The 15081-nt window shown below is 41.7% G+C and overlaps 1 protein-coding gene across 4 annotated transcripts in view; it reads left to right on the plus strand.

Annotated features, from left to right (window-relative positions):
• The window catches only part of carhsp1 (calcium regulated heat stable protein 1), a 48342-nt gene that overhangs the window by 29894 nt on the left and 3367 nt on the right, over positions 1-15081 (plus strand). For all 4 annotated transcript variants that reach the window (XM_036589383.1, XM_036589384.1, XM_036589385.1 and 1 more), the window contains exons 2-3: positions 5516-5752; positions 11612-11734. In XM_036589383.1, coding sequence (XP_036445276.1) covers positions 5562-5752; positions 11612-11734 — 314 coding nt within the window. In that variant the 5' untranslated portion in view covers positions 5516-5561. The remainder of the gene's footprint in view (positions 1-5515; positions 5753-11611; positions 11735-15081) is intronic.

A 15081-nucleotide genomic window follows, 5' to 3' on the forward strand; every position in this document is an offset into this window, starting at 1 on the left:
TTTGGAAAACACTGATTGACGTTTTTCACCTTTTTCTGACATTTTATAGACCAAACAACTAATTGGTCTCGATTAGTCGAGAAAATAATCAACAGATTAATCCACAATGAAAATAATCGTTAGTTGCAGCCACACAAGTCACTTTCTCCTCAGTGGATGATGTGGCAACATGTTATTTGTCAGAGAAATATGTTTTAATTGTTTTTGGACCTACCTAAGACCAGGCTAGCCTATTAGTCAGCTGTGCTGTCTTGGCCTTCTCAGTTATGTCCTTAACAGCGCATCTTTGGCATCGCGCTCATGTTCAGGCGTATGTTTTTCAGAGTGGCTAAGTACAACATGACATGCAAATGTGAACAAAATCATCGTTTCATTGTGTTTTTTTTAGAAAATACCGGCTCCTCAAATAGTTAACTGAGTACTCAAGTACCTTTGCACATCCCTAGTGTCTGACCACAGAGTCGCTATTTCCGTTTGGCGGTTCACTCTCAGCCTAGCAGTGACACTGATGTGTAAAAACCCCAACAACACTGCTGTGTCTGTCTTATTCTTGTGTGCTGCCAGTGGTTCACTACTGCCCTGTGTGTTAAAAACACACCTATAGACTCTCAACTAGAGCATCAGAGATTCTCACAGCATGTTGATTGGATAGAGGCACATCTGCATGTTCCAGCATACTGTGATATCAGTGATATTTAAGCGGTAGAACACAGAGGGAGTGTGTTATCGCGAAATAACATCACGGCTGTGATTTGGCGTTTAATTTGTTTTAATGTTCGCAGTTCCTTCCGCCAAATTATAGTTCCTTAACAAGCAGCTTGTTACTACAAACTCTGCTCACTCACTGCTGAGTCTGCTGGAAGCCTCGCCTTCTGAAGTACAGACTGAGCCATAAAACTGCCGCAATATCAAGTTCAGCTCAGTTTTGTCAGTTTTTGCCAGATCAATATTAATGTTGTTTTGTTCCAGCCAGTCTGTAAAGCATCTTACAGCCCATTTAGTTTGGCGAATGGTGTTGGGTTCATTTCTGGCTGATTCCAGGTTGTTTAGCTGTTCTTCTGTCACAGCTGCCGACTGAAAAGCTGCTCAGTGGTGATGACAGTTTGGGAATTTAGTGTCGTCTCATCTTCAGAGTCTGACCAAATCGGCTGTCGGTCAAATGTGATCTTAAAAGTGTCCATTTTCTGTTTGTGGCAAAGTAAGCGTCTCCTACAGCTGTCAAAGTCATCTGTGATTGTGTTTGTTATGGTGAAATAACAGCACGGTTAGAACGCTTCTCAACCAATCAGCTTGCGTGGCCGGAACTAACTGTTGTATAAAGGCCGATATCGCAATAACGTTTAACATGCGATAGTCTGTTCAGCTCTGCTAAGCATACGAGCGTCATCACAGCTCGGATGATGTAACAGGGATGTGAGTCAGGAGCAGGGTGGTGAATTATTATGCTTTCGTTACCGTTTCCTGCTGCGATTAGCACCGGCGCTGACCCGCGGTGGCCCCGGCGTGTTAACATTCACCGCCTCACCGCTCCTGCCCAGAGTCTGGCCATTAGCTGGCGACTGGTTAACACCTGCCCCCACGTTCCCCCTGGAGCGGCACCGGCCGGTTCCAGCTGGGTGGAGATACCATCTCTGTGGCAGCTTAACCAAATGCCCTGCTCGTGTGATGTTCTTGTAAATGGAATCTGTCTGCGGAGCTGACCGCGGCCTGCGGGACGATAATGTTACTGCAGGAAACAGAAGCCTCTCCTGGCGGCCGACAGAACGGATTCTGTTCAGTGTTATTGTGGTGAGGAATCAGAGACGCTGAAAATCAAAGCTGGATGTAGCATCCAGCCCTGCCTGGTTGATATCCAGCCCTGTTTTTAATACCCTCTGTTGTCAAATAGTACTTCCCAGATCTTGCATTAGTAATGGATTTATGCTCACAGAGTAATTGTATGCCTTCAAATATTTATATTGACAAGATGGAGATATTTATTGAGGCAAATGCAGGGAAACCACATGGCAGTGCCAGGAACACAAATGCACTGTCTTGGTTGCATCACTTCTTTTCTTAATGGAGCGTCCAGTTACCTCATATTATGGAATGTATGTTACAAATCAGAGTTTTATATATGTGAACATGGCAAGAGTTTCAAAACGTACCGTTCAGTCAATATGTACAATCTAAGCTGCATTTTGAATGCGTTATTTTTTGTGACGTCAGCAAAAACCAACACATTTACATATCGCTGCTTTTGGAGCAAAACCTCGTATCTCCAAAATGGTAAATTTACAGGAGAAGGAAGAAACATACTCTACTTTCAATGTAAGTCAATGGAACCAGACTTTTTTCCAAGGAATTTTGGGTTGTTTCTTTTGGTTTGTTCGCGGTTCCTTCAGCCAAATTATAGTTCCTTAACAAGCAGCTTGTTGCTACATCAGAAACGAGCTCCGCCCACTCGCTGCTCAGTCTGCTGTAAGCCTCGCCTTCTGAAGTGCAGACTGAGCCATAAAACTGCCGCAATATCAAGTTCAGCTCAGTTTTGTCGGTTTTTGCCAGATCAGTATTAATGTTGTTTTGTTCCAGCCAGTCTGTAAAGCATCTTACAGCCCATTTAGTTTGGCGAATGGTGTTGGGTTCATTTCTGGCTGATTCCAGATTGTTTAGCTGTTCTTCTGTCACAGCTGCCGACTGAAAAGCTGCTCAGTGGTGATGATAATAATAAGCCTGCAGCCCCTTAGCTGCACCCATTCATAAGCCATAAAGAATTTTCTAGCCTAGACTGCATTGTATACAAGACAGCCTCAGAAAAGAGGTAATTTATTTAAAAAATCAAGTTTTAAAGGCACAGAAACAGAAACAGCCTGTTTAATCCTAAGGAATAAATAGAGTTTATGAAGTGCTCATATACAAATGATTTAACGTTTTTGGTGCATAAAACCAGCCCAACATATTAAAGAGGAAAAAAATGGGGCTATATAATGGATAAGGGCTCTTTTAAGGGGAATTCCACCAATTTTTCAAAAGTTCTGCATAAATAAATGGTTGAGATGTAAACAATGTCATTCCGAGTGGTTTGGTGTGAAATGGCTGATTGTAGAGACTCGGATGTCTTCACAGTGGTGGTGATAGGAACCAGGGGTCGCCATGACTTTCAGTACTTGATTATAACTGTACTGAACTCCCATTGCACATCCTTTACATTACTCACCGGTTGTTTATGTACTGTCTTGTTGACACCTGGACCAAAAGGAGTTTCTTGTACATCTGGTACTTAGTACAAATAAAGATTCTGGTTCTAATAGTAAAATAGTGGAAAATCTGAAAAAAAAAGTTTTCATGGGAAAGGAAGTGTGAGGGAGCTTTTAGAGGGGCATGTCTGGTTCCCATCACCACCACTATAAACAGTTCTGACTCTGTTAACAACTTCAGACTGTAAGCTTCTCTAGAACGGAGCCACTCTGAATGACTTTGTTTTGCATTCAAGGAATTCCCCTGTAGGTTTTGAAGTGTGGCCTGTCTCAGACTAGAGAATGGTGTTTTGCTTTGTGTTGAGGAAGAGGAAAGACTTGTTACATAATCTTCTAGAACGAACTGCACCGTGTTGTCAGTTGAAACGTTGATGGTGGTTTAAGGTGTGTTGAAAACAGATAAGGTTGTTTGGAGGAGAGGATCGTTAGTTCATCAGGAGTTTCAGACAGTGCTTATGTCTGCTTAACTGAACTGCCCTACATTCAGCTGGCTACTTAACATGCAAACCCACTTAGTGTCTAACCAGCAAGTTCTGGCCCAGTCCCATTTCTCGTTTTTACCCCTACCCCTTGTTTTCGAGTGTCTCCTTGCCCCTTAGAACTGAGTTACAGGGTAGTGGTTGAGATCTTCCCTCTGAAATGGGACCCTCAAATAAAAAGAGCAGCACTTCATTAACAGCTACCAGCGCTGCTCTGTAGGCGACCCTGCCAGTCTGCAGTGACAGCAGAGGAGGGTAAAGTTCAGCTCCTCACTGCTGGGCTTTAGTTACATTTAGGGGGTCATATGACTTCAAAGAGGGGGGCAATTATTTATTATCACCCACCCCTAATTCTTCAGTGATATGAAGCTGAAGTCAGATATTCTCCAGATTCTCATTCGAATTTTCCCGTTTCACCTTAAATGGAGCAGCAGTTACATTCTGGCACTTCAGGCGTCAGAACTGCTGGACTATTTAAGGTGGAACAGGAAATTTATCTAGCTAGCTACCGAGACATTAGCATGCTATTAACACATTTCTATGCTTGTTATAAAGAAAAGGACCATACAACGTTGAATTGACATTAATCAAAGATAATTTAATGGTCATCATAATTTTTAAGAGAAAATTCTCACATTTGTGGGTTTCTTTGGTCGCTTGTGCTCCATCTTGCTGGTTTTTCTTTTTTTCTCATATCACTCAGTTTAGAGTCTCTACAAAACCTCTGTTTGGAGGGTCATTTACCTCTAACACTTCGCCCTACCCCTCTATCTCAAGAAGAATCAGGACACCCTACCCCTAGACGTGAACACCCAAAACGGAGGGCTAGGTAGTAGGGGCAAGGGGCGAAATGGGATTGGGCCTTTCTCTGGCCTCTTTATCAGAAACCCCTCTCTTGTAGCTCCACCTTGCTGGTGTTGGAGACTGTAGCCCATCTGTTGATGCACAGCTGTCCACTAGCCCTTCATCAGTGGTCAACTGCTGATAGTGATGTACTGGAGTGGAAATTGTAGGCTGAAACCGAAGCCAAAAATTAGGACACACTGGGTCAAAAAACTGACGACAAATGACAACAAATCACATAAAATACTTACTTAAATTATTCCAGTATGTAGGGTACAGTGAATGCCATGACATGCAACGTTCTCTGGTTTTCCAAAGCAATGAATTCCTTTGTTTGTATTTATTCTTTGAACATTTGCAGTCATTTATGAATGTTTGCATCATTTGATAAGCTGAGGGTGCAGATGGCGTCGGCATGCTTGTGGGGACTTTCTGCTTCTGTTGTTTTGCCGTATTCTGTGTATCGAGTCGTGTTTTCAGGTGCTGTCAAACCTGCAGTGGAGAAGTTCTTTGGTTTTGTGTTTCCGTAACTTTTGCACAATATATTAATATGTTAAATTCAGTAAATAAGCAGTAATTGTGCATTAAAATGTATTCTCTGTAGAGTGTCAAATAATTGTCATTAAAAAATCAATAAAACATCGTTCTTGGTTATTTTTGGGGTTTTTTCCACTCTTTTCACTGAAAAATTAAGTGTGTCACTAGTTTCTGACCACAGAGCTGCTTTTGGCCGGGTTATTTTTGGACCACTCTCAACCTCGCGCTCATATAATATCAGGTCAGCAGTGGCTCTGTGGTCAGAATCTGACCAGTGATGAATGGGGTAGTGGGAGGGGGCGTTGCACACTACACAATCTGAAGTGGAACTACGAGACAGATGTTTGTCAGAGTGGGTGAGCGTGAACAAATGTGTCTCTGTGGACGTCATTTAGACTCCTGTTTGTCTCCTCTTCTCAGTGTCCAGTGTGTCCAGTGGCAGAGCTGAAGGCATCCTGTGGGCAGCATGTCTTCTGAGACTACGTCCCCTGTGCGGGCAGCCCCGTCCACCACACCCCCTCTGTCCCCCAGCTCTCCGATATCGCCCAGCTCCCTGCGTCTGCCCCCCTGCCGCCATAGGGACCGCTCCCCCTCACCCATGAGGGGCTACTTGATCCCCAGCCCACTGCCCACCCGCCGCAACCGCACCTGCTCCGCGTGAGTATGCACACCTGCATTAGGGCTGACGACTGTATCTGCAGTCCTTCAACCTTTCGACTGTTATTATTACTCAACTAATCTACCTGTTATTCTTTCTGGTTCCATTAGTCGAACCTTGAATTCAGAATGGTTCACTCTGTGACTCATTTACTGCTCACTGCATATCATTTACTATATATTCAACTAAGAACAAACACAGAACAGCCAAAAACGGACTATTTAGTCAGTTAATTCACACTAATAATTAAATATCAAAATATTTTTTGTAGCCCTAGCAAAAAGTGTTTTTTGGCCCAATCCCATTTCACCCCGTGCCCCTACCATTTAGCCCTTAACTCTCTGTTTTCTGCGTTCACGTCTAGGGGTGGGGTAAAAAAATTACGATAATCATTGTATTATCTTACTTTAATGTAGTTTCAGTGTATTTTGGTCATTTTCTTCATAACAAGCATAAAAAAACGCTAATAGCATGCTAATGTCTCGGTAGCTAGCTAGCTAATTTTCCCGTTCCACCTTAAATAGTCCAGCAGTTCTGACACCTGAAGCACCTGATTGTAACTGCTGCTCCATTTAAGGTGGAACGGGAAAATGCGAACAAGAAGCTGGAGAATATCTGACTTCATATCACTAAAGAATTAGGGGGGATGATAATAAATAATTGCCCCCCTCTTTGAAGGCATATGGTTCCCTATATGTAACTAAAGCCCAGCAGTGAGGAGCTGAACTTTACCCTCTCTGCTGTCACTGCAGACTGGCAGGGTCACCTACAGAGCAGCGCTGGTAGCTGTTAATGAAGCAATGTTTGTTTTGTTTCGTTTTTTTTTTTTAAATTTGAGGTTTGTCCCATTTCGTAGGGCAAGATTTCAATCACTACCCTTTTTAACTCCATTCCAAGGGGTTAGGGTGACACTCGAAAACAAGGGGTATGGGTAAAAAGAAGAAATGGATTTTGTGAGGCAAAACAGTAGAAGTCTCCCACGATTATAGTAAATACCAGTGTTTCCGCTGTATATATCTTGCAGCCTGCTGCTTCAGAATTTTATGAAATGTCCTAAAGCAATTACATAACTCTGCAGAGGGCTTTTAATTTGAAACAGTGGTTACAGGAAGCGAATGAACATTGTGTGAACAATCAGAGTTGAGTTGAGCCAAGGTGCCCAAGGAAGATCAATATCTTGTTTGTTTACAACTTTACAGCGAGAAAATGTACAGAATTAAACAGGTAAGACTGACGGCCTGAGCCTGAAACCGCTGCTGAAACAAAATCGTAGAGGAAACACTGTATACAATAGGCAAGGCTAGTTTATTTATACAGCACATTTCATACACAAAGGCTTTACATGAAAAAAAAAGGAATATTAAAGGGAAAAATAAAGACAAAGTGCTTAAGAGAACATTAAGAAGGTCACAGTCACCTAAAGGTAATAAAACAGAATTAAAGCGAAGTTCACAGTACATAAAAGCAAAATAAAAACATAAACTGAATTTAAAGACAAAAAGGGCCTCATTCACCAGCCGTCCTTAAGAAGAAATTTCTTAAAACCCACTTAACCTGGGGGCTCCCGAGTGGCGCAACCGTCTAAGCGTTGGCCCTATCATCAGGAGATCGCGAGTTCGATCCCTGGTGATGCTACAGCCGTCCGTAGCCGGGAGTCCGAGAGAGCACAATTGGCCTCGCTCTCTCTGGGTGGGTAGGATGGCCCCTCCTTCTCCCCCCATCACTGAGCGCGATGCTAGTCAGCGCAGTTGTCTGTTAGCTGACGTAACAGATCTGGCGGTTGGCGCTTTCCTCCGAGCGCGTTCGGCTGTCCAGTGACGTTGCGTGAGCGGCAGCTCGAAAAGAAGCGGTGGTGCTTCACAGGTCTCGGAGGAAGCCTGTGTTTGCCTTCACCCTCCTAGCGTTGATAGCATCGTGTGATTGGGGGAGTCCTAACTAGCGGGTGGAGTTGGAGACGACTAAATTGGGGAGAAAATCGGGTAAAAATTAAAAAAAAAAAAATAACCACTTACCCGGTTTTCACAAAGATTCTGACATTCATCAGTGTTTTCTTATGTGGGATTTGTTCTTGGGTAAGAACAGAATCTACACACACTCAGGAGCACGAAGGTGAGAACGGTTCTGGCTTTAAGAACACGTCTTGAATCTGACGTAGACTTTTTCTTAGAGCCTTTCTCAAGAACACACTTAAGTGGTGAATGAGGCTCAAAGGACTTAAATGTTATTCAGAGACGTTTGGGCCACGTCTAAGATCCTCTGACAGTGTGTTCCAGTTGCAGCAGCGTAACAGCTGAATGCTGCTTCATCCTGTTTAGTTTGGACCTGTGACCCGTGACCTGTGACCTGAGTCCACGGATCTAACAGTGTTTTCACATATAGTTCGTTTTAAAAGAACCAAACTGAGTTCTGTTAAATGTGAACCTGGAAGGGAACCAACTGCAGATGACCTCAGTTCATTTTGTGTACACAGTGTAAGTGAACTATAAAGAGGACTCAGGTTTCTTTCTGGTCCTTTGAGATCTCAGACCACTTCTTGTTCAGACCACGAGCTCCATTAGAACTCAGACCCCTTTCACAGCACTCACGAGCACAGCGCTTGCAAAGTGGGCAGCGTTCTCTGATAAATCTGACCTTTAAGGTGGCGAGAGGAACCACCAGGCCCGCCTGCTGCTCTCCTATTGGCCGTGCTGAAACGATTGGCCGAAGTGCATCTCGCAAAATTGGAAAAATGCCCCTGCGGGTCTGCTGCGGTGGGCTCCGTTTTCAGCTATGCTCCTCACTGAGCTCCACCCGGCAAAACTCGGGTGGAGCTTCATTCATTCAGAGTTCAGTGTGAAAGCAGCTTAACCTTTTCAACTCATTGGGACCACCAGTGGCTCCAAAACGCACTTCGTCATATTCTTCATAACTTTCATATTTCATAAGCTACATTCAAAAGGTGGGGGTCGTATGAGAGCTGTGACTGTCTTCTTTCCAGTCAAATCGATGGGTGATGTAATCTTAAACCCTTATAATAAAAGAAGCTGAACTCACCAATTGTTTTTTCTACTGAAAGTCGACCCATTTTTCCACAAATCTGAGCTATAAACTATAAACAGATGGCGTCTCTTCAGTGATCTGCTCTGTAAACATTATTTTTATAAAATAATACAAAGAGCGTCTAACATTTTTGGCTTTCAGCAGTAAATTGTAAGCATACAGCAATATGTGTATGATCATAAAAACACATTTTCTGTTTATAAAAATAAATAAATAAAATAAAAATTTACATTTATGCAGTTACTGATTAATTTGCCTTACGATTTGGTCATGTAAATTCAGATGGAAAAACCGAAATATACCCTGGTCTATAAGAGGTTAAAATTGAGTTGCATGCCCAGCTCGAGCCTTTAACACGGTAAAATCACACGGGCTCTCGCATCTTATCGCTTTAATATGTCAGGGCTGCTGCCTTGTCGCAGATCACGGACAGACTTTGTCCTAAGTAGAACCTTATAAATGATCCTTGGTCTGTTTTTACCTGCTGAAGTGCTGAAGACCGTGGCTGTGTGTGCGCTGAGCCTCGAGGTCTTCACCGTAAAGCAAAGCTAAAGCGGACAGAGGCCGTTTTGTTTTCACAATGTACAAATCAATCTAACTACAAACGAACTGGAGAGGTGCTCTTAGTTCGGTTCGTTTTTGGGGCCGTTCAGAAGGACTGAGTTCGTTTGGCATGTTTACAGACGCTGAAACGGGCCAAGTGTGAAGACGCCCTAAGAGACCTGCTCACTTTATATTCTTTAAACTTATCAGAGATGGATTCTGATGTAGTTGTGTAATACAATCTGATGGTTTGATTGGGTGTACCTAGTTTTTAAGAGTAAGCACCTCACTGACAATGAAAATCCGCATCAGCATTTGCATAATAATCACTGTAACACATAATAATTGGTGAAAGCATAAAGAGATGTGGTTACAAATTTTTTCTTTTGCAAAACATCCACAGTGTGCTGGGAACACGATACAGCTTAGACTTCTACACTACATAGAACATACAATACCGATCCTTGCATTTGCAGCCCGTAGCGATATTAATACTGTGGGGATAATGGCTGCAATAAAAAATCATAGATCATATCGTCACTGTCCAAAAAAATCATCTCCATTTTTGTCGATTTTTATTTTTCTACATCATTTCAACAGACCAGCTGTCCTTTACGTTGTATGAAAAAATCGTGATGAATGGTCCCATAGAAACGCTCTAAAATCTCTTTACATTAACTTACATTGAAAGGTCGGAGTGTTTTTGTCTTCTCCTGTAAAGTTGCTGTTTTGGAGATACTTGTTTTTCTTTGGACAGTGATGAAATGTTGTGCAGCCCTTGTAAGAAAGCATGGAAACACAGCTCTTTATCATTGATTTTGTGAAAGCTGCTACATAGTTTTAAACTGGTTAAACTGGTTTCCACATCACTGGTCGTGTTAACACAGTTTTTTTGGTGACTTCATTTTGAGTTTCCTTTTAGATGAAACAAACACTCAACAGACTCTCAGTAACCTGTCAAAAACATACAAGGGTTAGGATTAGGGCCAGGGTGAGGGTTAGGATTAGGTTTTGGGTTGAGGTTAAGGTTAGGATTAGGATTAGGGCCAGGGTGAGGTTAGGATTAGGTTTTGGGTTGAGGTTAAGGTTAGGATTAGGATTAGGGCCAGGGTGAGGTTAGGATTAGGTTTTGGGTTGAGGTTAAGGTTAGGATTAGGATTAGGGCCAGGGTGAGGGTTAGGATTAGGTTTTGGGTTGAAGTTAAGGTTTGGTTTAGGATTAGGGCAGGGTGAGGGTTAGGATTAGGTTTTGGGTTGAGGTTAAGGTTAGGATTAGGATCAGGGCAGGGTGAGGGTTAGGATTAGGTTTTGGGTTGAGGTTAAGGTTAGGATTAGGATTAGGGCCAGGGCGAGGGTTAGGATTAGGTTTTGGGTTTAGGATCAGGGCAGGGTGAGGGTTAGGATTAGGTTTTGGGTTGAAGTTAAGGTTTGGTTTAGGATTAGGGCAGGGTGAGGGTTAGGATTAGGTTTTGGGTTGAAGTTAAGGTTAGGATTAGGATTAGGGCCAGGGCGAGGGTTAGGATTAGGTTTTGGGTTTAGGATCAGGGCAGGGTGAGGGTTAGGATTAGGTTTTGGGTTGAGGTTAAGGTTAGGATTAGGATCAGGGCAGGGTGAGGGTTAGGATTAGGTTTTGGGTTGAGGTTAAGGTTTGGTTTAGGATTCGGGCCAGGGCGAGGGTTAGGATTAGGTTTTGGGTTTAGGATCAGGGCAGGGTGAGGGTTAGGATTAGGTTTTGGGTTGAGGTTAAGGTTTGGTTTAGGTTTAGGGCAGGGTGAGGGTTAGGATTAGGGTTTGGGTTGAGGTTAAGGTTAGGATTAGGGCCAGGGTGAGGGTTAGGATTAGGTTTTGGGTTGAGGTTAAGGTTAAGGTTAGGATTAGGGCCAGGGTGAGGGTTAGGATTAGGTTTTGGGTTGAGGTTAAGGTTAAGGTTAGGATTAGGGCCAGGGTGAGGGTTAGGATTAGGTTTTGGGTTGAGGTTAAGGTTAGGGTTAGGATTAGGGCCAGTAGGTCTACTTAATGTAAGTAATGTATCAACAGAACATCTACAAGTTATTTACATCACTGTATTCAGATGCTTCACTACAGCTACTTCACTGATATGTTGTTGATGTGTTACTGATAATCCATTCAGAGTTTATCAATTATCTACAAAGACCACTCCAAATAAAGTGTTACCATTTTTTTTAGTTCTTCAGTTTCTTTACAAAACACAGTCCTGCAGAAAGCCAGAAGAGTAAAGTGCATGATGTGTGTTTTTGGTGTGTTTTATCCCTGCAGCTCTGCTCGAGCCTCGGAGGGACCCGTCTTTTCTGGGGTGTGCAAGTGCTTTTCACGATCTAAAGGGCACGGCTTCATCAAACCGTTGGACGGAGGCGCTGACATCTTCGTGCATATCTCAGAGTGAGTGAGCCGCAGCACATTTCACACTCAGTTTCCCAAGAATGTCTTTTAATATCTATTACGTTAACATTTACAAACCTCTTAGCTCTAGTTACAGTCAAAAATGACTTAACATTTACACAACATACATTAAAAGTGAAGAATGAAGAATTTTTTTCCCCCCTGCTTGTCTTTTTGGAGGTTTTAGCGCAGCAAATATTTGTCAAAGTGACTGAAAGATACATATGCAGTGTTGTGCAAAAAGTCAGAGACAACCTTTCATTTAATTTCCAGTCAAATCAGCCATTAAGTACAAGTTATTCATTTTTAAGGAGGTATTTCTGTGAAGAACCCACTTGCGTAAGGAAGGAGAAAGAAAAATAAATTTAAAAAAAGCAATTTCTAAAAACTCCATAGAATAATTAAAGAAGCTGCTGATGTTTCAGAGTAATGGGAAAATGCTAAACCAAGGGAGAGATTTATTTGAGAAACTGTCTCCTGAAAAGCATTGGAGCTGTAATAAAGGTAAAGAGTGGACACTGTAAATACAAAATTTTAAAATTGTAATTAGTTGTTGAGGCTTCTGTTTAATTTTCTGATGCTGAAAAATAAGTAACTTGTACTGAATGACTGGAAATTAACTGAATGACGGCTGGTCTCTCATTTTTGCCTTGTGCTGCAGCACCATACTCGCACTCTACCTTTAAGAATTTAAGGTACAGTGTAGTGCGGTGTGCACTGTGTGGAATTTTAGTGCAGCACTTCCAGATATCTGTGATGGAAGGAGCAACATCATGCAGTCGTCTTTTCTGGTGCACGGAGGCAAATATGCATAATTACTACCCTGGGTTGCACACACCCCCCCTCTACTATTAATTATGTCTTCCTCATGACAGCTGAATGCATCAGCTTTACTGGTTAATCACAGCAGTAAAATAACCTGCGTGGACACAAACCCTCTTCAGCGACAGTTAAAGAACTGAACAGTTGTGGAGGCTTTTGACATTAAAGCACTTTAGAGTGGAGCACAATCAGAACACCTGTGTGCGTGTGGGTATATATGCGCGTGAGTGTTTTTTGGTACAGTTTGCAGGCAGTAATGTTCTGAGAGTAAGGATAGGCATATATATATGTCTGTAATATATATATATATATATATATATATATATATATATATATATATATATATATTAGTGTGTGTTGTGCTGGTATGAGTGGATCAGACACAGCAGTGCTGCTGGAGATTTTAAACAGTGTGTCCACTCACTGTCCATTCTATTACACACTCCTACCTTGTCAGTCCACCTTGTAGATGACGACAGCTCATCTGCTGCTACACATTCTGACCACCTCCTTGTTTCTGTGCTCATTGTCCATTTTATCAGCTCCACTTACTATATAGGTGAACTTTGTAGTTCTACAGTTACAGACTGTAGTCCATCTGTTTCTCTGATACTTTGTTAGCCCCCTTTTACCCTGTTCTTCAGTGGTCAGGACCCCCATGGACCCTCACAGAGCAGGTATTATTTGGGTGGTGGATCATTCTCAGCACTGCAGTAACACTGACGTGGTGGTGTTAAGTATGCAGAGAAACAGATGGACTACAGTCTGTAACTGTAGAACTACAAAGTGCACCTATATAGTAAGTGGAGCTGATAAAATGGACAATGAGTGTAGAAACAAGGAGGTGGTCAGAATGTTATGTCTGATTGGTGTATAATGTATATGGTATATAATGATTCTGCAACCGTAGAATAAACATCCATGGTCTCATGTTGCGGTAGAGCCCCTCCCACCTAACCCCATCCTGTTGTCCTGCTGCAGCCTTTTGCAGCCTGTTGAGCTCTTATTATGTTACCAGTGTAACAAAACTCATTTCTACTTCACTAAATCACAGAATTATTATTATATTAAAATTATGGCAAGCTGTACATTCTCTATTGTTCTTCTGTTTAGTGTTCCAAATTGTTGGTGATTTATTAAAACCCAATCAAATCCAATCCATTTTTTTTGCCTGTTTTTTTTCTTATTGACTTCCAACCATATATATATATATATATATATATATTAGTTGCTGTCCAAAGAAAAATAAGTATCTCCAAAATAGTAACTTTACAGGAGAGCGCAAAAACACCCTTACCAATCAATGCAAGATAATATAAAGACATTTTATTTCAAGTGATTTTAGAGCATTTTTATTGGTCCATTCATCATGAAATTTTCACACAACTTAAAATACAGCTGTTGTGTTAAAATAATGTAGACAATAATGTAATGCGAATGTGAAATAATGTAAAAATTGACAAAAATGCAGGAACATGGTTTTCTTTAGACAGCGACTACGTGTATATATATATATATATTTATTTATTTATTTATTTTTTCACTGCTGTTGAAACAAAACCTTGCGTTTATATTTTTGCCATTTTGTACTTTTTTACAGAATTTGAAAATGCCAGCTGACGTTTATTGTGCCAGAATTTCATGATGAACCAACAGAAATGCTCCAAAATGCTTGGAAAAAAACCTATTCATTTTCACTTTCATTCACAGTTAAGAATACTTTTTCCTTCTGCTGTCAAGTTTCCATTTTGGAGGGACAAGGTGTCGTTCCAACAGCTGCTATCCATCCATCCATCCATCCATCACTACAGCACACCTTTTATTTTTTCAATTTATTTTAATGAGGTATTGATTAGCTAAAAGAGATATTGGATGATGATGATGATAAACAAAACTGGGCTTCCTCGAGGAGAGCTTTGAAAATGATTGAACAAACATACATAAGATCACTACTCATTGTTTAAATTATATTTCTGTGTATAAATAAATGATTACTTCCTAATTAAATAGCTTTTCATATAAAATTTTGACCAGTACTGGATGTTGTTACTTATAGATACCTACATATATATTACACATGGGTCATACACATGAACTCGCACTCTGACAAGGTACGATAACAGACGTGTGTGTGAGTCACTCTCTCCACTGGAGTGCTTTAGTGTGAGTGGGCAGTGAGCGGTGATAGCAGTGAGAGGTTTTCGGTATGTATGTGTGTGTTGATGTTTTCCGTGTAAGGGCTGGTTAATGCTGTGGGTTGTCATGTTGAAGTGGCAGCCGTGTCCACAGTCAGGGGAGAGACGCGTTAACATGCCTTTGATTGATGGACGTTTTTGGGAGTCATAGTTTTCTCTCATGTAGGCGATGTGTAGGACTGCACAATATAACTGTTAATCATTGCAGCGATATTGACCTTTGCAGTACTGATATCACAGCACGCTGCAATATGCAAACAAGAGATGTTTTTCACTGTGTTCTGTGCAAAAGTCGCACGTTCCATTGGATTTTCTGTGGGTGTTTTGGTG

This window comes from Colossoma macropomum, unplaced genomic scaffold (assembly GCF_904425465.1).
Source record: "Colossoma macropomum unplaced genomic scaffold, Colossoma_macropomum, whole genome shotgun sequence".
NCBI lineage: Eukaryota > Metazoa > Chordata > Actinopteri > Characiformes > Serrasalmidae > Colossoma > Colossoma macropomum.